Raw genomic sequence first — 25572 nt, 5'->3', positions numbered from 1 at the left:
TCTAAAAGAAATGGAAAGTAGGAATTGACGTCACACATTTGTCATATTTTTAGCTCTCTGGGTAATTATTTTGGTTTTTATCCTCTGTCTGATAACGTAAATTATATAAATAAATCGTCTAATGCTATAATATTCTTGGGTTCCTGGCACATACTGCTTTTGTCCAAGGATATCAGTCTTAAAAGAAGAATGCTATTTGCTAATCTTTTACCTAGAAATGTCTGCATTGCTATACATGAGTGATTTAAGTCTATGAGTTTTAAATGTACTATCTTTGTCAGCTTTTAACATTAATCTTAAGTAGGCTTTATTTTAAGTAAATTTTATTACAGATTTTGCAGTCACATCTGAGTCTTCTGCTTTGGGGACAACAGCTGTTTTTCCATTTTTGTATTTCTTGCACGTTCAATGTTTAAATCTATCCATTCTGGATAAGTTTTGTTAATTTATTTTGTACTGGAAAATAACTCACCTGATTTAGATATTCAAAGTCATTTTTGTAGAATTAATTTATTATCTACACTGAAGCCCAATGGTATTTTAAAAACATGCATCAGGTTAAATCATTCACCTGTTTAATGACTTCTACTGCATTTAAAATACAATGTAAAATTGATGATAGCTAATAAGGCTCCAGTGACAGAGTCCCACTTCCCTTCTGTGTTCATCTCCTTCCACTCTTGCATTTATCAAGTTTCAGCCTCCTTTTCCAACCCTCTTCCCTAGTTTTTTCTCTGTCCTTGCACATACCCAGATCCCAGATACTGGTTTCCAAATATTATTTTCCACTAAAAGTAAACAAAAATCTTTAAAGGGTGTAAGTTTGCAAAAAATGGATAGAATGATTTTCCGTGGTTCTCATTCGCCTATTTTCCACGCATGCTTATAGTCACTTAACCAATGGGTATATTTGCCAGCACACAGTTTACCTGAGTGTAATGCTCAATCATCATGTCATCATCTGTCGAGGCCCATTCCCCATACTTGAAATATTTAGACTCACTGTACCAGATTCTGATTACGTTTGACCATGAGATAGGATAAGATGTCAGATGCATATTTTCTCCACAAAAATTATCTGAAAGGAGGAAAAAGGGCTAGGTCATACTCTACAAAATTTGGAAATACTTTATAAGCATACTTTTTGTACTTTTATTCTACAAATGTTTCACTGGGCATCCAAGCAATGTTTGATAAGAGGAAGCAAACTCAGCTCTATCTCTGCTAACAGTTTTCTTTCTCACTGATGAATAAACTTGTGGTGCTCAAGTTTGCTGAGAATTTGACAGTAGGGGATGATCTGCAAGCTTGGGAATCAGATCAACCAACATTTCAGTCTCTGCCATGTCCAAGCTGATGGAGAAGGGTGCAACCAATCAGAATAACCTATGCATTGTAACCAGGCCCATGGCTTGAAAGCAGCCACACAGAGGTATTCATCACGCATAGACCTTGAGATAAATATGTGCTCATTTAACCATCCATCCTCTTGTGACGTGGGCCTTGATCAAATATGATATTTGGGAGTAAACTGCCCTTGTCTGGAGCAGGGAAGACTCACATTGCTAATTCACAGCTCAACAACATTGGGTAAAGATGCCCAATAATCTGTAAATATAGCAGGGGGACTCACATTGCTAATTCACTGCTTAACAACATTGGGCAAAGATGCCCAGTGATCTGTAAATATGGAAGTTTCATTAATATTTAAAAATATTTATAATAAACAAGTATCCTATAAATGTTATTAATGTCTACTTGTATAGGAGGTACTGATGGCTTTTCTGGAAACCAGCAGGGATCCACCTAATATACATGGCATGAGATGGACTCATTTTTGAGCACCTAAAATTGTTCTCATGGGCAGCTTAGTAGAGTTGGATATAACTCACTTCTCAACTGTATTAGTGTTCCAAAGCTAAGGATAGCCCCATGGTAATATTGTGAGAAGCTGAAATAAATAGAGTGGAAACCTTCTAGCTATACAGCTTTCCAGCTAGTCATCATCATATTACTGAATTCTTCTGTGATAGTGAGAGCTTTGATTCTTTTCTTTTGGTGAATCAGAAATTTGAAAATTTGAATTTCCAAATTCAAAAATTAATAATAATGAAACAGTGCAGTGGGCCACAATTCCTACCATTTATGGGGCAAATGTAAATACAGACTAGATGACTTAACTTACCCATACCAGGTTACTTAACAATTCCTGAGAACTTTTGAGCAGAAAGGTGTGTCATATACCTGCTTGTAATTCGCCTCTTAACTGCATTGCTCTCTACCAATTCACAATCTTTTGACAACATTCTGGCGTTTCTTGCAGCTTCTTCACTCCAATTCTACAGGTGAAATACAAGCACATGGCCTTATTAACATTTCCTTGATAAGATTCTAGTTTATTGTTTCTAAAAATCCAAGGCTAGCAATATCCTCAATTGTATTAGCTAACAATTTAAATCACAGCACCTCTCTTAAATATTTTGGTTGGAAGAGAAAGACAAATCTTTCAATCCATTGTTTTAGCCCTTGAATTTACAAAATCAAAATTTGGCAGTAACATTCAGTTGTAGCTTCTCTTTCAGAAATATTAAAGAATTTAAGTAAATGCTTCCAGTAAAACAGACCAGGGTTAGAAATCCATCCCATCATTTATTAGTAGTTTTACCTCTGACACATTATTTAATCTCTTTGAATCTCAGTTTTTTTTCATCTGTAAAATATGCCCCACAATTCATACCCAATAGCTTGTTCAAAAGTTTTAATGTGATAATTTATGCAATACAACTGTGACATGATAAATCTTATGCTACATGCTCAATAAATATTTCTGTGATTAGAAACATGTATAGTATTACACATCTCCATCTAAATTATGAATAATAATAATAGCAAATCATAGCTAATACTTCATGCCAGGACCTCTTACCAATTCTATATGTATATTCTCTCATCTTTACTCATAGCAATTCTACAAGGGATGCACTGTTGTTATCCCCATCTGCAAATCAGGAAACTGAGGTGCGGAGATGTTGCATAATTTTTCAGGATAATACAACCAATAATGGCAAAAAGAGAATTGGAATCCAGGTTCTTCTGGCTCTGGCGTGTGTGCTCCTAACTTGTGATATGTGTCAATTGTGCTAAGCTGAAGCATTTTGTTGGGTTTTTCTCCAACGTTGATGAAAGGCAGAAAATCTACTAAAAAGAGACAAAGTTTGTATTTACAAATATGAGGTCTTTTGTGTAGAAAAGGATAACACATTTTTGTGATTTGAATGAGTCACAAATCAAAGGACACGGGACTATGTCCACACTAGTTATGGGACTATGTGACGGATGTTCTCCCAGGCATTCTTTCATTCTCACATTATGCACATCCCCTTAAAAGACTGTCCCGATACCTGCATGCAACACATTATTACCAACAAAAGTTGTGGCCTTTCTTATTTACTACAGGCTTTCACATAAATCATTCAGCTACGCTTGAGAATAATTTTTGGATGATGCCCTAACTTAGGTTTTCAATATTTTTTCTGACATCGAAGAAGTTTCTCTCTTATATGCATAGGCTGCCATCTGTGTGAGTTTTACAGAATTACCCCTCAGGTTGATGAATTGGTTAAACTGTGAGGTTAATTAAGTAACTCATTAGCCTAGGGTCAAAGTAAAAATGTGGTTTTTTAGGGTTTGACTGTTTCATGCAAGAAAAGATGTATTTCAGTGATGGATACATCTAATTGAAAAAGTAGAGATGACATAACACATCCCATTAGGGCATAGCATCTCCTGGCAGCGGGGATACCATCATTGGACTCACGAGCATAAAATCTTGCCTATTATGACCAGGTTACCAAATAAGTAGGTCTGGAACTTATCTGGTTAATTTACTGCTGATTGCTAGTTGTGCATGCATGATGCACTACCCATACCCAGATCGCTTTCTGAACTGAAGCACTTATTTCCTCTTAAGCTGAGAGTCCTGCCCTACTGTCTTCTCTAAAAATTATCCTCATTGGCGAGAATACTCACTTCCCTGTGGCAGCCCACATCTAACAGCAAGTAGCTGTAGTAACTATAAGTGCCATGTAACCTCCCTCCAACGCAGCACAAGGTTGTACTGAGTTGTCCTAGTTGTACAGCTTCCCGTAGGATTAGCTGAGGCCCCTGTTATGCCTACATCACAACCAAACTTCTTTGTATGCCCTATGTTGCTTCTCTCTCTGTATCCATGGTCGGTGTAAATCTGGAGATATTCCCCAATAAGCATCATGCATGCTAATCTCCATCTCAGTCTGTTATCTTACTGTGTAAACTACCTGCAACATTAATTGCAAACAGTCTGTAGTTCAGACCTCTTTGAGGAAGCTCTTTAGGATATTTCCTCTGATTAATGTTGCTAAGATGCTAATTTTTTTTGTGATACATCCGTGATTAAAATCAAAAGTAAGTATTCATGGTTATTGCAGCAAAGTTATGAATTCTGGCTTTAATCAATGGTTCTATTCACATAAAGTTCTAATCCCATGTGCAGAAACTTGTTTCATTTTTGGAAAATCTCTGCCTGGCAGTTGTGATTGGCTCTTCAGCTCTACTGTAATTCTATCAGTTCCTTTCTATCTGTGCCCTATGCATTATTTATGGAAAAACTCAACTCCCATATTCCCTTTAAAATGTTACTCAGTTTTACTGGTGCACTTACTTTATCATCTTGTTGATCTCTCATACCTTTGCACCTCAGCACTTGAATATTTTCATTCTATATATTCAAACAATATGTTCTAATGTTTCCTCTGTATTCACCTTGAATCCACAATAATGAAGTCTGTTCACTCCGTAACTGTTTTCTGTTCACTCTGTAACTTCTTTACTACATCCCAGCTACACTTATTTGCTCATCTGGAAACCAAGGATTTTGAACCCTGTTTGTCCTAAGGGAGGTAAAGAGTTAAGAGCAGGTGCCTGGAGCTGTGGCCATTTGTATTTGAATCTGTACTGATCCAGTACTTAGGACTTTGGATGCGCTACCGAATTTCTCTGAGGTTCAGATTCACTATCTGTGAAATAGAGATGATGGTATCATCTACATCACAAGATGACTGAGAGGATTAAATGAAATAATGCAATACGCTTCTAGAAGACTGCCTGCCAATCAGTAGTAAGCACAATATGCATGTTAGCTACAGTACTCACAACGCAAGAGTGCCTGTGCTACTACTGGCTTTTATTGTTCTGGATTCTAAGATGACCAAGAGATAAATTTCAAAATCATTTTTTCTCATCACTAGCTTCCTTCCTCTTTGTCATTTGCATGAGGAAGCTGTCTCTTAGAATCACTTCCCATAGCCTGCATTATTTCTGACCCTTGTTACTCTAAGCCAGTCCAGGGCTAAAGAGCCAGGTTTACGATACCAAAAACCTGAGTGATACTTCCGGGATATAACATAGGTGAGGCTAATCACCTAATACACCTGAGTAGTCCCTAAATCTGTTTGTCTGACAGCACCTAGTCTGCTCATGCAGCAGGTTTGTAGTGCAAAAACAATTTCTCTTTTCTCTTATGGGATGCCAGGAAACTGGGAAATAGATTTGCTAATATTTGTTCATCTGGCAGCACCACCTGGCTTAGAACCTGGACATCTTGATTCTCAGAGAGTGTCTTAGCCTCTGGGCTGCTGCTCAATGAAGACAGCTGTGAAATGCCTCTGTAATTTATTAAACAAAGTCTGCTACACGGACGATACTGACCGGCAGCGTCAGCATCATCTAGCAGCTTGGAGTGGTCCCCACCCCAGACCTCCTTAATCAGACCTCAGAGAGTGGGGCCCAGGGACCTGTGCCTTACCAAGTTCTTCAGCTGATTCTTAAGCACGCTTAAGTTTGACAAGCACTGTCTTAGGGTCCATTAAGAGTGAAATTAGACTTTCTGCGTTGGAATTGTGGCTCTGTCATTTACTAACTCTATGAGTTTGGGAAAACTACTTACCTTCTCTGTGCCTCTGTTTCTTCTGCTGCTGCATGATCGGTTTGTTTGTGAAGACCAAACTTTTAGTATATGGAAAGCAAATAGAACTTAATAAAATCTCAGTAAACACCGTTACTATTATTGGCATTGCTGTGGTTACTGTTTAATTAATCTTACCATTTTTAGCATGTTGCTGGCTGGTGGAAATACTCCTCTCCTGAGGGTGTTACGTACAGTCACTATTTCTTCTTGGACAGTTGCCGGTTCCATAAGGAGTGTATCATATGGAACTTTAGGTGGTTTTGCCTGTTACCAGAAAATTATTAATTAGTCTTACTTCTTTTAAGTGGAATTTGCAATGCATAATATATTACTTGTAGACTTTGTGACATGAATTTATAATTGATGTTGAATGAATAGTGATCTACAGCATTTTGTAATCTACAACATCTCAGTATATTAGTCTCCATTTCTCCAGTGCTGGTTTTGAGGACTTCTAAACGTCAGCCTGACATTATACAAGTCTAGAGAACAGTGACTGTTCTGGTTGTGACTGGTTTTCTTCAGATTTAGGATTGGTATTTTGGACCTTGTTGAAGCATTTTATTGGGCAATGTGCACCACAGTGGAAGATGTTTTGATAATATTACACCTTTTACTGACCGACTTCCCTTCCTTGGCACATTCTTCACCCCACCTAGAAGCCTTCTCTCTGTTTCCCAAATAAACACTTGCACTTGAATATTATTTAAAGGTATGTGTCTAGGAGAATCTAAAAGATTCATTATTGAGTACAAAACCTCTAATATCTTCAACCCAGGTTCTGCATCTCTGTCTTACTCATATGAGAAAACATTGGTATTTGTATCAGTATGTATACATACAAAATAGAATTCAAAAAAAATTTGTAATATGGAATTGACAATAACAGTTTTGTTTATTATTTGTTAAAAAAACCAAAATAGAATTCAAATCAACTACAGTCGAGAATTTGTGACCGTTCTTTTCATTTGTTTACCTTTTATCCTGTAACTCACTAAGAACAATGCATGGCCTTAATATTTTCGGTTAGCATTAATTTTTATAAAGAACATCTTTTGTGTGTGTGTGTGTGATATATCACATGCGTTTCATACTATTTTTTTTTTTTTTTTTCCCCAGTACGCGGGCCTCTCACTGCTGAGGCCTCTCCCGTGGCAGAGCACAGTCTCCGGACGCGCAGGCCCAGCGGCCATGGCTCCCAGTCCCAGCCACTCTGCAGCATGTGGGATCCTTCCGAACCGGGGCACGAACCCGCGTCCCCTGCATCGGCAGGCGGACTCTCAACCACTGCGCCACCAGGAAAGCCCCATACTATTTTTTTTAAGTGACAAAGCTTATGTAGTATAATTTGAGTGGTATCTATCTATTCCTCAACTACCACAAGACTATCAATACAGTTTCTGAATGGATGGGATTCAGCCATACCTTGCTCAAACATAGAAGTAGTTATTGTCATTTATTTTATATCAACAGTTTAAGGATATCGGGAGAAAACTATAAAATCAGTAGACTCCTCTAGAGACTGTCCCCTGTGGACATGATTTCCTCAAAAGCACACTCACGAGGTGTTATTTTCTGCAGGTAGCCTGGGCTAGATTTGAGGGAAGGCTGGGAACCCGTGAGAATACCCTTACAAGTTTCAGATTATAATTCTCCTTGCTCCTCTAAAAAAACCCTGCTCTGGGCTTCCCTGGTGGCAGTGGTTGAGAGTCCGCGTGCCGATGCAGGGGACGCAGGTTCGTGTCCCGGTCTGGGAGGATCCCACATGCTGCGGAGCGGCTGGGCCCATGAGCCATGGCCGCTGGGCCTGCGTGTCCGGAGCCTGTGCTCCGCAACGGGAGAGGCCACAACAGTGAGAGGCCCGCATACCGCAACAAAACAAAACAACCCTGCTCCAGTGAAACTCATGGCAATTAGCTCTACCTACATCATTCCTGAACATTTACTCTCCTACAATGGTTTTCCTGTCAGTTTCTCTCATTTATAGAAACGGGGTCTCCTAAAACCATTCATCTTGTCCACCCCAAATTCTGCAGTCATATGGAGGGACTTCAGCCTCCACCTGGATGACTCAACCATCTGATATCTCAGAACTTGAACTCTTCCTCTCTTAAACCTCTCCTCCAAGGCTTTTTAGTTCCCCACCGTGATGGTCACAGCCTATACCTGATGAGGACTCCAAAATGCCGCACCTCCAGCTTACTGGAGGATTGTGTACTGGGCAAGAGCTCCACCTGGTTTCTCTTTGGGAAAGAAGTGTGAGTGAAAAGATCCAAAACAGCACGCCAGTAATCTAATATATGTGGATTTTCTTTCATTGATTGAATTAAGCGCCTTTGACTTTTGACTTCTCCTATTTAGCATATGAAAATAAAAAAGGCACTCATGTTCTTTACCAAAACTATTAGCTTCAGCTCATCATAAAAATATTTTGGGTACATTAAAAAATGTAATATTTTCTTTATATCATTGAGATTATTTAGAGGTACATGTTAGTTGATGATCATAAAATATTAGGAATTTATATCTTATTAGATACCAAACATGAAGAATAATAGACTTAATGTCTTAATCCCTGTAACCTTTGAATGTGTTACATTGTGTGACAAAAGAGAATTAAGGTAGCAGGTAAAATTCAAATTGCTAGCCAGCTGACTTTAAAGTAGGGATATTGTCCTGGATTATACACATGAACTCAATGTCATCACAAGGGTACTTGGATGTGGAAGAGAGGGCCAGTGTCAATGATGGATTATGAGGAAGACTCAACTAGCCACGACTAACTCTGGAGATAGAGGAAGGGACCATGAGCTAGAGAATATGGGCAATCTCTGGAAGTAGGCAAAGACAAGGAAAAGGATTGTCCCCTGGGGTCTTCCTGCTGAATCCTGATTTTAGCTCAGTGAGCCCCATTTGGACTTCTGACCTCCAGACTATAAAATAGTAAATTTGTGTTGTTTGAAGATTCTGAGTTTATAGGAATTTGTTACAGTAGCAACAGGAAACTAACATAAAACAACAAGGTTCGATTTGAATTCTCTATTGCCTATAGCGAGGAGGTGTGACGTTGGTACAAGTGATGTATGTACATGATTTAGAGACATTCTGTAAAGTCTGATCACTCTGCTAAAAATGATTGTCATTGTGAGTGGAGCAAATCAGAGCTAATATACCCTCTCTTCTATTTCTATTTGATATAAGTTGCTGATGCTAGGATATTAATAAGCATAGGTTATTAAATTTGTTTGGTACATTCTTTTTACGATCTGACAAATTTATTTCTGAATCAGTCCTGCTGAGTGGGAAGCAGAAGAGGCTAACAGTTTGGTTCGTATTTTAAAGAAAACTTTCAAAAAGCAGGTTAAGTGATTTGTGCAGAATAATACACGCAATGCAATTTGCCATTGCTCTCAAGCTCCTCCCACACACTGCCAAGCATATTTGTTTGAAAAGAATTCTGTAAATCAATTTTTTCAGAGAACATACACATACAATCTGTCCCTTATTGCACTTTTTTTTCATCTTTTTCTTTCACTTCCTCTCTTCCTTCCTCCAAAATGTGACAAACCCTCAAACCCTAAGATAGACAGTAATATAGTAACACAGATGATGAAATATGCAACCTATTCTCTTACTTAGTCCTCAAAAATCCAATAAAGCCAATAATTTTTTACCTGAGTTATTGAAGAAAAAATAGAATAAAAAAGCTTCTGAACTGGGCTTCCCTGGTGGCACAGTGGTTGAGAGTCCGCCTGCCGATGCAGGGGACATGGGTTCGTGCCCCGGTCCGGGAGGATCCCACATGCCGTGGAGCGGCTGGGCCCGTGAGCCATGGCCGCTGAGCCTGCGCGTCCGGAGCCTGTGCTCCGCAACGGGAGAGGCCACAGTAGTGAGAGGCCTGCGTACCGCAAAAAAAAAAGCTTTTGAGCTTTAGTAGGTTGATATATACACACATATTAATATTTAGACCCCTTACACTATATCTCTATATCTCTGTATCTCTGTCTTTATTCAGTGAACTGTTATTATTCAAGTTAGTCCCCTCAATGAAGCTGTCTATAACTTCTGTTGCATTTTCTAAGGGAAAATTTTGGGGGGTGGTGTGTATGCTCGTTATCTTAATTGTTATGATGTTTTCTGGATATACACTAGCATGTACCTCAAAAAAGCTGTTATAAAATGTTTAGGAAATTTCAAAAATATTACCTGTTTCACACCAAACAACTGGCATTGACAATTTAGATTTTATCTTTCCAGTCTTTTTTTCTTATGTGTAAATTCTGCACTTAGATTTATACATAAACACATAATATACCCCCAAATCGTATTCAATAGCATTTCTATTGTTATTATATGTTCATTAAGAGCATCATTTTGATAAGGTGAATAAGTTGTGACTAACTTAAGATTTTGGCTAAGTTTGATTTTAAGCTTTAATATTTTTCTCAATAAGTAATGTTATCATAAATATTTTAACACAAACACCCAGCCATTTTTAGGATACTTTTCATAAATTACCATAGGATTTATGCTTCAGGATTGGAAATTGATTGAAATCTTTGCACTTTTTTCTTTTGACATGATACAAAACTAATTTTACTTCTAAGTATACCTGATACATAATAAGTGTTTAATAAATATTTATTAAATAAATTAAATTTTATACAGTTGAAATAATTGAAATAATAATTTAATAATTTAAATAATAATTGAATAATAATTTCAGACACACACACAATCTGCTAATCAATACATGTGGTATAATAAAAGTCATAGTGATCCTGGAGTTAAAATACTAATGTTTTATCCTAGGTTTTCCTATTATCTATGATACTGATAAATCCACAAGTTCTCTGAAAGTCAACTTATTTTTGCTTAGAATGAAATCCAACAAGATGGCATTCAAATTCATAGGACTCCAAGACACAACCAACTCTTTAGAATTGGCTACTATTGTTCTTTTTAGAATGTTGCAATCTGCTCAATGGGCTTCCTAATCCAAACTTGAAAGCATATGTTACTTTATAAATGGATTATAATTCTGATAGATGGCCTTTGAAAGCATACAGTATCCCCCATATTACTGGAAATAGATTAAAAACAACCTGGATATTTTACATAGCGATATAATATTTTTCTTCTGTCATAAATGGGTGAAAAATCATCATTTTGTGATATAAGATACATAAGGAATTAGATACAATACTGTGTATTGATGAGTTAATGCCAGAATTTATGGGCCAAACTTATCGTGACCTCGTGAGGGTGTTCATGGGACAATCAGTGTCACCTGCGATTCCAGTTACCTTAGCAACTTTGGCTCCTCCAAAGAACTTTGATTGGTTGAAGTTAAGGGCAACTAAACCGCAGGGGACCTCAGATTTTTGAGCCTAAGTTTTGGCTTGGGGTCTATGAATAGGTAGGATGTGTGCATTCGACCTAAAACTCTTCAGAAATCAGAGGCTATGAGGAAAATAAGAGGATACCTTTACTTAAGGTTCAAATATCCACTTGGAGCAACTGAGCCAAAACAGAGAGGTAGAGGATAATACCTGGGCATCAGTAGTATATTAAGCATTTTAGAATGAGATTGGATCCAAGTAGTTATAAAGGCATCCTTGTTGGCCCATAATTATTATAAAAGTACAGACTGGGCTCTGGGATCGTCTTCAGAGGTAGAGTCAGAGGGTCAGGTTAAAGGACTAGAAAGCAGCAGGCAATAGGCAGAGCTTTTGGCAAACAGTGACTCCAGCAGAAGTGACCAAGGTGCAGAAATAGAGATGAAAACTGGAGAGCGTGACTCCGAGGTTGAGTAGAGGTTATGGGGGTGGAAAAATAAGTGGCCCCAGGGTTAGAGACTCTGGGGACACACTGAGGCTTGTTTACTGGAGAATTAGAACAAGGGTAGCTTCAGGAACAGGACCAGGGCCAAACCTCCAGAATGATCTGAATGATTCTCCACTGCCTGGAGGACTCAAAACCTGGATACTAAGCAGGCCATTTTTAACTAAGGAATTCCAGTTGCTTGCACAGTACTCAGGTAAAGGCAGCTCTTCTGAACAGAAGTATTACAGAGCAGCTGAGATATCAGCTCACTGATGCTCCTTAACTTGAGCATCAATCCCTACTTAACATAGTTATCTAATAAGCAGTAGGCAATTTTAAGCCCCAAATCAAACTATTTTCCAATAGTAATACCGGAAACTTGATACACTATTAAAATTAATTTTCCCTACATTTCTGTTTCAGATTGTATGCCTTATTAACGTATAAACAGAACTTGGATATTTGTAACTTAATATTTGGTAGGAAGAAAGATCAAAAATGAGGGAAAAGACTAAGGAGAACTGAGTCCTGCCCTCTGGCATGCCCTGGGGAATGCATTCTCATATATGGATTAAATTGTTAGACCATGTCCTTCTCAGAAAGCACTTACAGGAAGAACAGTTCCTTCCTTCCCTTAATTAAAGAATTCAAAAGAATGAACTCTACAAGGATTAGATCATCAATCCTTTTTATCTTCTTTGCCTCAGTGAATTTGTAAATTTAAAAATAATTACTACGGTATAACTTATATTTAGTAAAGTATGTAAATTTTAAGTGTACAGATGGATAAATTTGTAAATATGTATGTACCTTTGTAACCACCAAAGCAATATATATATATAAAATAGTTCCACCACCCAAGAAGGTCTCTGGTTCCCCTTTCAGTCAGTAATTCCTAAGAGTAAAAATCATTCTGATTTCCATAATTACGGCTTAGTTTAATCAGCTTTGAAACTTTACATAAGCAGAATATATATAGTTTAGTATCTAAACTTTTTCACTTAATATTATGCCTGTGAGATTCATCCATGTTGCTTTTAAAGAAGTTTACTTTTGCTAATAGCTGGGTAGTGTGCAGATAATATAATTTATTTACCCAATCTATTATTAATGAACATTTGGTTTGTTTTCAGTTTCGAGCTATTACAAATAAAATTTCTATGGACACTTTTTCCATATGCCTTTTGATACATACTATTATTTACTTTTTTTGGACATATACCCAGAAGTGGAATTATTAGGTTATATGGTATACATATGTTTTCCTTCAGTAGGTACTGTCAAATATTTTTCCAATGGAGTTGTAGAAATATATACCTTTTTACTTCTACCAGCTTCATATCCTCACCCATACCTGGTATTCTTTTTTATTTTTTTTAAATTTTATCCATTATGTTTATGTAATGGAATTTCATCAGGGTTTTTAATTTGTATTCATCTAATTACTAATGATATTGAACACATTTTTATATGTTTGGCAGCCACTTTGATACCATCTTTTGTGAAGTCTCTGTCAAATTGTTTGCTCGCTGTTGTAATTAGGTTGACTGCCTTTTTCTTATTGGTTTGTATTAATTCTCTGTATGTTCTTGATATAAAGTATTTGTCAAATGTGTGTATTGCAAATCTTTCTTCTTCACCTGTCTTACTTTCTGAACTCTTTTAATTGTATCTTTTGTTTTAAAAACTTCTTTATTTAAATACGTTCCACTTATCTTTCTTTCTTTATGGTTAGTGCTTGTGTTTGTGTGTGTGTCTGTCCATCCTATTTAAGTCATGAGTCATGAAGTTGTTCTAAGCTTGATTTGAACATTGATAAAATACTGAAGTCGAACAAAGCTGGAGGACTTATACTATCAGATATCAAGATTTACTATGATTCTATAGTAATTAAGAAAGAGTACTAGTGGCACCACTGTAGATAAATGGACCAGTGTAATATAATGGCATATGTAAACAGAATCGCATATATACTTACACGGTTTATGACAATCCATGAAATGCCTGTTGACTGCCAAGGTAAAATTTGAAACTAGCCTGTCTTCAGTTATAAAAGAGACAGAGGACCCCTGTCTTATGACTGGCTGGTTGCTTTGGAAGCAGTGTCACATAGTTCATGAAATAAAAGATGCCTACCTTGGCACTTTAAGATGTATATAACCACATGGTAATTGGCCCTACATGAAAATCAGTTTCTTCTTAGCCTTGCTACAAGAAGTTCTCGAGAGTGATCTGAATAAGTAATATTACACTTGCATAGTATGTCTAAGTTTATTAATCCCTTTATTAAAAGCATGGAAATAGCTAACATTTACTTTTTTCCCCCCAAAGTGGTTATGTTGTTTTATTTACTTTTTTATTGAAGTACAGCTGATTTACAGTGTTGTGTTAATTTCTGCTGTACAGCAGTGATTCAGTTATACATATACATACATTCTTTTTTATATTCTTTTCCATTATGGTTTATCACAGGATATTGAATATAGTTCCCTGTGCTATACAGTAGGACCTTGTCATTTATCCATTCTATATATACTAATTTGCATCTGCTAACCCCAAACTCCCACTCTATCCCTCCCCTACCCCTCTCCCCCTTGGCAGCCACAAGTCTGTTCTCTAACTAACGTTTACGTTTACATTATAATGGATGGTGCTAAGATAAGGCTGCACATTATCTCTTATTTAACATTATGACAATGCTATTAAGTAGTCATTTATCATTAATCTCACTTTTCAAATAACTAAACGGACACTTAAAATCATAGATCACTTACCCCAGTTCACACAGTTTGTAATATTCAGTGTTCTGATGAGACCCAGATATTTGGCTCTATAGTGTGCTCTTGCCTTTACACAATACTCCACACGGAAGATTTGCTCTATGAGGAAGTCATCTCAATGAAAATGCTTACAAGAGATTCAGGAATTTACAGCAGACAAGGGGTATAAACACATAATAATCACAACAAATCTAGAGCCTGTGCAGCCTACAAGTCATGATTGTGGATGCGTTTCTAGTTTGTAATCTAGACTACGTCATCTAAGAACCTCACCAGTCTTAAACTTCCACAGTGGAACAAGCGGCAAAGATTAGTTGCATGATTCAATGGAGCCACAATCAGATAGCAAGACAATGAAAGGGAAAGTGACCCCATGGCCCAGAAAAGAAGAGCAGCTTATCAGCTTTCTTTGCATGCAAGAATGGATGCATTCAATAAATATTTATTGAGATACTAATATGTAACATGCTCTCCCCTAGACACTAAAGAAACCTGAAATAATCAAATATATAAACTGCTCAATCTCGTGAAGTTTGCAATCTAGCACCTGGTATATAGTACATACAATGTATTTATGGCAACTGCACTATAAATGCCAGACACTGAGATTCTGGGAATGAAAAGATAAATAGTCCATTTTCCTAAGGAGCTTCTTGTTTAACAGGAAAACTACCTGCGATATGAGAGCATTCTAATAAAAATTTGTCCAAAGTCTTGTGGAAGCAACGGACTGCCTTGAAACGTCTGGAAATTTTCAATCATATTGTATTAGATACTAAAATACTCTAGATGCCATTTGAGCTAGATGAGGGCAAATAAATAAGACTTTTAAAGCAAAGAAGGACATTGCTGCACAGACAGAAATCATATATGAGTGTAGAAAATCACAGGTAAAATCAGATGTTTTTGATTTATTATTCTGAAAACTTGGGAAATGCTTGTTTGCATGAGTGCATGGCGTTTATATTGAAGTCTCTACATAGGTTCTGGTATCCTTTTCTTTTTTTTTCCATTGTGGCTTATGCCTTTGTTCTTTGGAAGAAAGAAGACACTATTATTTAATAAAAATGTGTTCCTTGGGGGCTTCCCTGGTGGTGCAGTGGTTGAGAGTCCGCCTGCCGATGCAGGGGACACGGGTTCGTGCCCCGGTCCGGGAGGATCCCACATGCCGCGGAGCGGGTGGGCCCGTGAGCCATGGCCGCTGAGCCTGCGCGTCCGGAGCCTGTGCTCTGCAACGGGAGAGGCCGCAACAGTGAGAGGCCCGCATACCGCAAAAAAAAAAAAAAAAAAAAAAAAAAATGTGTTCCTTGGATCTTTCCTGAGAAAGGTCAATTGAATACCTATCTACAAGGGAATGAAATAAGGCAAAGAGTATGTAGTCATGAGTTATTTTGTGTTATGTGTTGAGATGGGGGATAGGAAATAAAAAATAACAGAAAGATTGAAGGCTCTTGAGACAGCATTTTCTAGCTTTCCAAAGAGGTGGTAATAAATGCCTGGAAAACAGTTTGTGAGGAAGGATGACTAAATGTCATTCAAAAATTGCTTACCTCTAGCCATGAGAATTTGTCGTTGTTGCTGGAGAGGGATGGTAGTAAGCTGGAAGCATGCCAAATCTCGTCTATAAATCTTTTAATATTTTGTGGACAGAGAAATTCGCGTCTCAAGTAAAACTCACAAATTACTGAGTAACTTTTTTTTTCTTCCACGTGATAAAAAGAAAAGCTGGAAAAGAATTCTGTTACTTCATCAAACCAACATGGTTTATAGATTGGAAATGTATGATTTGTCATTTATGCCTTGCTACACTGCTGTTTAGAAAGAAGAGTGTTGATTCAACACCAAGTCAAGTGTTTATGGAAACTTAATTGCTTTGGTTTTATCTGTTGGTCCTGTCAACTCCTGGCATTGCTCTACCCAACACAATGCTGTCTGCATTTTTATCACTGATGTCTTCATAGAGAGTTGCTATCCAGCTTCAAATATGGTTTTAAAAGAATTTGGGAAGTGTTGGAAAGCACAGAATAACTTGATTTGCATATGAGTCTGAAGCATGGATGCCAGTTGGCTGCTTCATTCACATCTCTCTTATTTTCATACATTGTTCTTTTTCTGTTTAAGCTTCTTAGCATAGTAAGAAATGATCTGCCATGACTTTTTTTTCTAAAACAGAAAATCAGGACACATTGGTCTAACATATGATATGATAACATGATAGAATAGAAGAGAATTGGAATCATCCCCCAAAATCTTTTGGAGATAGAGGAAGACTAATATGTTTATAAGCACATCATGTTTGTTAAAATATATGAATTAAAAAAACTTAAAAAAATCAATCATTTACTTGAAGGTTGGCTACCAAAAATTTCAGAAAACACAAACATAAATACAGAGAAAGAAGAAACCAGTGTCTGTGCGTTAAACGCTATTTGAAAAAGATATTTGTACAGGAAAAGTTACATACATTACGGCTATAATATCCTTAGGGTAAGAGTTAACCTAATAACATCTCCTGTAAGAACTTCCTGCTGAGATGTACATATATATATATATATATATATATATTTTTTTTTTTTTTTTTTTTTCTGCGGTACACGGGCCTCTCACTGTTGTGGCCTCTCCCGTTGCGGAGCATAGGCTCTGGACGCGCAGGCTCAGTGGCCATGGCTCACGGGTGCAGCCGCTCCACGGCATGTGGGATCTTCCCGGACCTGGGCACGAACCCGTGTCCCCTGCATCGGCAGGCGGACTCTCAACCACTGCGCCACCAGGGAAGCCCTGATTGCTTCTTCACATTAGTCAGTAAAACTGTACGTTTGCTTCAAAGTCCTCTGTGTCGCAATGCCTCAACAACTCTAGACTTGCCCAGAAACTTGGGCCCTACACATGAAATTCTCTAGACCCTATGAAATTCAAACATCTGTCACACACAGAATAAAGTCAAAGGAATTTTTGGAATATAAATTCTAAGAAACCTCCTGGATATTACAGCCCTTTAAGCTTATTTCCCACTCTTGTCCTATGATTTATAGCTTCTGTAGGGGTGGAAAACTTTTCCCTTTTTCTTTTTTAGGTTCTTTGGCTGGCCTAATAATTAAATTGATGTAAGATAGATTAAAAGGAGAAAAAAAATTTGTACGTGTGGGCGTCCCCATAAAATAGACTCATAGGCAGTCAGACAGTTGAGGCTTATACACCATCCTGAGCTACGGAGAAGTGGGTAGGGGTCTGAGGCTTCAAAGGGGAGTGAGACAATTAATTCCCAGGAGGATGAGAAGAGTTTGGTAAACAGATGTTTGCCCTGCCATACAGATAAGTCTTTCTGATATAAAAAGTTATCTCTGGTAATAGCTCTTTTCCTAGTCTAAATTAGTTTAGACAGTTAAAGGACAGGCAAAAAGCTCTTCCTGAGTCTGCTGGGTCCTATCTGTCTTCAGCTCAAAACAGTCAACGTGCCAAAGTGGCACATTTGGGGTGACGTATTCTGCTCCCCTTCACCACCTTCCATAATCTGGAATGAAAGTCAGTACACAGTCTCTTACTCAGTTTTCCTTTTTTAATTCTTTACTTCTTGTAATACAGCTGATTTCAAAGCTTAGTGGCTTCAAACAATAAATATGACCTCTGACCTCTCAGTTTCTGGGGATCAGGAATTTGGGACCGACTTGACCGAGCAGTTTTGTCTTAGAATTTCTCATTGATTGCAATCAGATGCAATCGTCTGCAGGCTCAGGCATCTATCCCTCCTGACGGCTTAACTGTTTCCAAGTTCACTCATTCATACCTCTTGAAAACTGGTTCTGTTTGTTGGTGGGACCTTTCGTAGCTCTCCTGATTGGCCTTTCCACAGGGATGCTTAAATGTCCTCACAGTAGGGCGGTTTATTGTTCCCCAGTAAGTGATCCAAGGGCACAAAGAGAAGCTGTGATAGTTTTACCATGTAGATTGGGAAGTCACACACTGTAATATTTCATTGGTCACACAGAGTAGCCCTAATTCAGTTGAGAAGGATATCACACAAGGGCATAAATAACAGGAGGCAAGAATTATTGGAGTCATCTTGGCAGTTACAGTCATAAACTCCCTAGCCCCGTCCCCTTTTTAACTCTATGTCCAGTTTTTCCTATTTTCAACTTAAAGACAGGCTTGTAATTTCTCTCCAATTTTCAGGAAAACATCTGTAGGAAGCAGGAAGTATAAAAATAGTATGTTCCTCCTTTCTCAGAAATAAGAGTGCTGAAACATCATGCCTGAAACTTAAAAAGAAAAGGAAGGACAGATAAATAAAATGCACCCATACACAAAAGAGTTCCGTAGCAACGCCAAGTGCCGTAATCACATGGATCTTTCTAAAATATAACTATAGATATCCTCTGCTTTAGCTCCTCTCTGAAGTACCTAGATAACAGTTTCTGATGCACATTTCCTGAGCCGTTTTACAAAAGTGAACCACGCCCACCAACTGGAAGACATTAACAACTTGATGACCGTGAGCACATAGCTCCAGGCCTCCTGGAGCCTAAGGACTGATAATGGTAACCTCTGTGCCACCACCCTGTTACCTCACCATTGGCCAGTCAGAGAATTGTGCATGAGCTGATCACATACCCTGTGACACCCCTCCCTCACTGGGCTTTTAAAAATGCTTTGCTGAAAATTTTGGGGGAGTTCTGGGTTTTGGGGCGCATGAGCCACCCGTCTCTTTGCATGGCCCTGAAATAAACCTTTCTCCAAACTCTGATGTTTCGGTTTGTTGGGCCTCACAGTGTGTCGGGCACACGAACTTGCACAAACAAATATTCAATATCTTGTAATAACTTATAATGGAAAAGAATCTGAAAAAAATATACATATAACTGAATCACTTTGCTGCACACCTAAAACTAACACAATACTGTAAATCAACTATACTTCAATTAAAAAACAACCCCAAAATTGTTATTCTAATAAGCATATGTGTTTGATACATTTTTATTAAATAAAATATTGATCATCTGAGAAGACTCTACTGTTCCTGACCAAATATTTAAGAATATTCAATAGGCTGATTCGTTAATTTTCAATAACTAAATTTTTAAAAAGACAAAACTAATAGCTGCTAGAGCTTGGATTTTTTTTTTTTTTTTTTTTTTTTTTTGGTTCTTCTAGCGCTAAAGTCATGATGTAGGGACTCCCAGTTAAAATGTAGTAGAGCTTCTAGAATCAGTGTAAGAAATGAGTATTAACGGGGGCGGGGTTGGGGGGGCAGGTAATGACTCTGTCAGCCTGGAAAGAAGCTCCTGTGCATAAGAATTAGCACCTGACCCATCTTCTTTAACTTCCCTATGATTTTTTGGTGAAAGGAATACAATGCTGTAGGAGAAATTATTCCATTTCTAGTTTCTATCCTACCTGAATTCCAGCCCATGGATCCATCATCCTGGCTCAATTTTTCGACTAAACATTGTTAGTAACAACTTCTCCTGGAATCTGATGATTCTGAGTAAAAGCCTTAATTTCAAGGACTTAATTCCCACTGCTGTTGAAAAGTTTGCCTCTCTCGTATGTGTGTGTGTGTGCTTTGTGTTTCTCAAACAAAGAACTTAACAAAGAAGACTCGTTCAGTAATTATTTGTTAAAGAAAGGAACAACAAAATGAAAAGTAAGGGAAAAATTGATATCACTTCTTTCACTATTATAAGACAAATAAGCACAGGATTTTAATTTAATTTGATTATGTTACACATACATATTCCAGATTTTTGATAAATTAAATTTAAATACATGTATTGCCTAGAATACCTTCTATGCTACTGACCAAGGCAGCCTTAACAGCTGGACAAAATGTGAGGCCTCTTCCTGACTATGGGCCCTTGAACTCCCTTTTATTAGAGCATTTACTTTAGAAAACTTGCAATTGTAAAATCTTTTTCTCTTCTTTGAAATGTGAAACTTCTACAACCCAGGAATGTCTTTCTCAAGGACCTTGCAACCATCCTTTGAAATGTAACCAAGAAAAGCAGAGCCACTGCTCCCAGTGTCTGTGGGAGGCTAGGAGCCTAATTTCAATAAGCAACAATTAGTAAACACAGAGGCCTAATCAAATGGACCGAACTACCCCTTAATGCCCTCTAGTAATTTTCCATTAGCTCACTCCAGCATTTAAAATCCTCTGTCTTTTTTTTCAAATTAGTTAATTTTTGGCTGCGTTGGGTCTTTGTTGCTGTGCACGTGCTTTCTCTAGTTGCTGCGAGCGGGGGCTACTCTTTGTTGCGGTGCACGGGCTTCTCGTTGCGATGGCTTCTCTTGTTGCAGAGCACAGGCTCTAGGGACGTGGGCTTCAGTAGTTGTGGTGCACAGGCTCAGTAGTTGTGGCGCACAGGCTTAGTTGCTCCATGGCATGTGGGATCTTCCCGGACCAGGGCTCAAACCTGTGTCCCCTGCATTGGCAGGAGGATTCTTAACCACTGTGCCACCAGGGAAGTCCCTGCAATAGTCTTGAATACAGTTTCCAGTAACCCTGGGAAATGGAGAGACTATCCTATATGGGCTATATAGCATAGTATCAGTACTTCTATATCTTAAATCTAGAATAGGAATGAAAATACGGGCTCTAACTTCTAGAAGAGAGTTACCTAGAAGCAAATTGTTTGTGACTTATTTTAAGCTTTTGGTTTCTCTGTTAGGATGGACATTAGAAAATCCTGAAGTGAATTTATAATGTGCTATATTTCAAAAAATGTCAATATTTGTGAAAGTACTGTGTACACTATCATATCCTACACAGAATTCCCCAGTGGTTCTTTATAGCTTTTATGATATATTTCATAGTATTAATGAACAAATCACTTCCCTCAAAAAGTGATCCTGCCTACCTCTTTGTTCTCCTTTGCCTTCTTAACCACTTAAACTTCATTTGCAAATCTCTGCGTTTTCGTTTGTTGAGTAAATCATTTGATAGCTGCTTCTGGTAGGGGTGGATAAGATAACACAATGAGCATATTTGTGTCATATGCAAAATCATTTTTTCTCCCGTTTTAAAAACCTGTAAACTGAATGGGCTCTTTTTACTTTATAATGACTTTCCTTGTTTGTTGGCTTTGATATCTTTTACTCTTATGCTCAAAATATTTGCTGATCTATGGCTGTCAGCTTATATTTGAGAATGAAACACTACAGACGCTGACAAGGAAGCTCAATCTGTGAGGGCAGAATTAGCAACTGGTACACTTGACCATAGAGGAATCAAACAACAATGTGGCTTTCATTTTAGAGATAACCCCAAGATACTCGTGGATTTACCTGCCAGAGTTTGGTAAACTGTACTGATGGAGAAGAGTGCTTACTGGGATGCTTAACCCCAGGCATGGCTTTTCTTTGCTCCCAGAGTGAATTCCAAATGATAATGAAATTTTAAAACTTGTGACTCTCTTTTACTCTTGCTTTTTTCCCTCCTCTCTTCTGATTCTGTATTTTCCTTTTTGTCTCTGGTTCCTGTGCAACCACTAAATGATTCCGCATTGGTGGGTGGCAGCAGTAATTGATAATTTGGTGTTAATGTCTGACCGTTTGGTGTTCTTGGTTGATCAATGGTATTAACCTGTTCTCTACTAGGTAAGAGATGGTGGAGAATCCAGTTTGTTATTTTCATTGATTTGTCTGTTTGCCACCTCAAATAAGTAAATAAATTCGTGCCTGCTAGGAAGGAATGTGCGAGTTTTTGTGCATTTTTACTTGTGACCTGTGGCTGAGATTGTAGAGCTGAAACTATAAGCTCTCATGTGTTTGTTTTATGTCTGGGAGTCGGTGTGTCTGTAATTAAGAAAAGCCTTGACCTTCATTGTGTATGAAATGTTTTCCAACCTCCAGAAATTATTAATAAATTATTATAAAAGGGGTGTACATGGCTGCAGAAAGTTGTGCTATGTGAAAGACAAATGCACAGGACAATTAAGGAGGTAACTGTGTTCAGCCTACTGTGATAGGGAAAAAGAGATGAAGAACGTCTCAAAGAAAAGTAGGAGTCTGGGGTTTTATAGAGGCAACTAAACCAAAGAATCATACACAAGTATATGAGAGTCATGAGGAAGGAGGGAGAAGTGTCTTATTTCTAAATACGTGAGAGTCGGAAGGTCCTTTATGGCTAGCCTTTTCTTGGAACACACAAGGCTTGGGAATTTCTGGATTTGTTACTACTTTCCAGGAACATAGAACTCAGATACAATTCAACATTGCCAGTTACATGTATTCAGTTAATTTCTTAAAATGTCTGTGTATGACAGTCAATTCTTTTCTACCTTCCATATTTTTCTCTGTACAAGGAAATTAGGTTATTTGGATTAAGAGTTACAATTGCTATTGCTAGTGAAGTCTATACGAGGAGCAACAGTGACAGAGAAATACATGTGTGTATATTATTTTTTTCCCAAGGAGAAATAGTATAATTTTATCTTCAAGTACCAGTTTATTCTAGAATATGAAAGCATAAGTAGCAATTAACACACAGAGAAAGGCAAAACTTTTCTATCATAGCTGAGTCTGGAAAGAAGCCATGACATATATATATATAAATGTTTTTCAAAGTTTACTGAGTTCCCATGGTCTTGCTTCTTTGTTTTGTTGATTCATGTCTTCCTCTACAATAGGAAAGATTATTATTTACCTTCATAATGTGCCTAGACAAAGACTCCTAGTCTTATCAGAATTATTTTTAATTATTTCAAAAGAGATAGCACTACTCTCTCTCTGTTTCTGTGGGAGATGGGACCCTGATTGTAGTGGGGTGCCTTATTCTGAGCTATGAAACTACCTCCTGTCCTAAAGATAGGAGAAGTTTATTTTTCCTTTGGATAAAACCAATTCACAAGCACAGATGGCATTTGACCTCCTCCCAATCTTCTCCAGTACTTTTCTTCTAGCTCACCCAGCCCTTAGAAATCCGACTGCTCTCTGCTTCAGCATAATAAAGTTCATACTTAGTTCTGGTCTCTCTTCCAGGCAATAGTCTCTTTCCCTCCCTCGCAATAATTCTTCTGAACAAGGTCTGTCTTTACTAATTCGGATTTGTTTTTTGTTTGACACGATTATGTTATACTTGTACAAGAACCATGATTTTCTCTCTTAAAAAAATTCTTTAAACACCTCAAATACAAAAATGTGGAGGGTCCCCCCCCCACTACACCACACCAAAGGGAAAATATAATCTCTTAATTTGAAGAGTATGGATAGTTATAGAATTGACTTCTGGTATTCTAGGAGCAGGGAGGAAGATTAGAACTTAGAATTCTGACGCAGCATATAGAGATTATCATGTACTAGCCTCTCCCTTAATTTTTCCTTCTATTGCATCCTTGCCTTGTGCTTCATTTTGCATCCCTGAATCCAAAGCTCTTCTTGTTTAATTTCCCTAATTTATAAACCTTCCATTTTCCGCAGGGGAGGAGTCATCTGCCTTTAGAGATAAAGGAGGGCACTGAAGAAGTGTTGGGGAGATGAGCTCTTCTAAAGAAACTTTAGAGCTCTTCTAAAGAAACACTTTAATCGATCATTCTATATCTTATATTTCAGTCATTTCTATGTATTTATATTTCCCAAACTGGCTTATAAATTCATGTTTCTAAAATTTTATATTTCTCACTGAGAGTAGCATACTACTTTTCTGTTTGTTAATCAAATATATGGTAAGCTTATAGACATCACATTTGTTTATATATATATTTATATATATAAATATATATGAATAAATTGCAAAAATCTCTAAGGGCTTATTCTCTTCTGTATTTAGTAAATTTTTTGAGTTCTTAAAAATTATTTTATTATTATTATGTTTTAAGAGCAAGCATCATCTAAACAAGTATCATTACAATTGCATTTGTGAAGCTCTGTATTTCTGCTGTGGCAAACAAGACTAAGCCCGCCCCCCCGCCCCTCCCCCCTCCCCTCCCCCCGCCCCCGCCTCCAATTTAAGAAATCATTAATAGTATGAAATTGCTAAGTTTGAGAAGAAAGAGATTTTTAAAGTGAGCCCTATAGATGTTTCACAAAGGGCTTCTCTGAATCTAAAAGGAGAAATGACTAAGGAATTCCTCTGTTTAGGAGTGGAGGGTGAAACGTATTGTGATTTTAGCAGCGCAGAGGAGTAGTGCAGGTGCGAGGCACAGATAGCCAGGCCGAGGCTGCCAAAGCAAGAGCAGCAGCTGCTGCGAGTGACAGCTGAGCAGATGGCGCGATAGCATGGGCCACGGTCGCCATCAGCAGTGAGACGTATCAGTTCACATCAGAAGTTTCTGGAAGAGCTGTCCTGAACCTAGGGCAATATGAAGTCAGTAAATTCAGTGATTATCTGTTAGTGTGCCCTGGTGTTGAGGGTAGGTAAAGGCAGCCAATGGTTATCGATCAGAGGGATGACTCTATAAAAATACCGTCATTGATTTCATATTTTCAGTTATCTGATTGAGTAAAACAAATATTATTCATTGTATGCATATTTGCAGGGATAAGAAGAACACCCAATATTTGTACCAGGCAAAGTTGCCGATGTATGTTGCTATGTTTTTCAAGTACTGGCAAAACATGTAATTTCTTAATCCTTAAAGCCAATTTTTCTTAATGTATGAAAACCTCAGATATATAAGAAACACATGAGATATTGGCTAAAAAATACAAATTCCTGGGTTCTTTCTCCAAATGGTTAAATCAGAAATTCTAAAAGTGAAGCCATAAATCTGTCACTAACAAGCTTCTCCAGAGATTCCTAGGCACGGTAAATTTAGCGTCCACATCCTTAAGGAAATTTGGGGGAAAATTATAAAAATGAAAATCTGTGAATAAGTATAATTGCAAATGAAAGAAATTATGTTTGTCGTCTGTACCTGGGAAGTCAGATGGTATAGTTTTGACTTTGTGTATGGCTAGATCCAGATGCTCAAATGCTGTTTCTCCTGATATTTTTCCATTTCTCAGGTGTGCTTGTCTCTTCAGGAA

The 25572-nt window shown here is 37.7% G+C and overlaps 1 protein-coding gene across 1 annotated transcript in view; it reads right to left on the bottom strand.

Annotated features, from left to right (window-relative positions):
- The window catches only part of CRISP1 (cysteine rich secretory protein 1), a 29507-nt gene extending 4667 nt beyond the window's left edge, over positions 1-24840 (bottom strand). The window contains exons 1-4 of the mRNA XM_067755750.1: positions 24748-24840; positions 6140-6268; positions 2249-2339; positions 930-1078 (exon numbers count right to left, since the gene is read on the bottom strand). Coding sequence (XP_067611851.1) covers positions 930-1078; positions 2249-2339; positions 6140-6268; positions 24748-24840 — 462 coding nt within the window. The remainder of the gene's footprint in view (positions 1-929; positions 1079-2248; positions 2340-6139; positions 6269-24747) is intronic.
- Positions 24841-25572: the final 732 nt, after the last annotated feature.

The sequence above is a fragment of the Pseudorca crassidens genome, chromosome 10 (assembly GCF_039906515.1).
Source record: "Pseudorca crassidens isolate mPseCra1 chromosome 10, mPseCra1.hap1, whole genome shotgun sequence".
Lineage (NCBI taxonomy): Eukaryota > Metazoa > Chordata > Mammalia > Artiodactyla > Delphinidae > Pseudorca > Pseudorca crassidens.
Note: the sequence above shows the minus strand (reverse complement) of the source record. Positions and strands in the feature narration are given on the sequence as shown.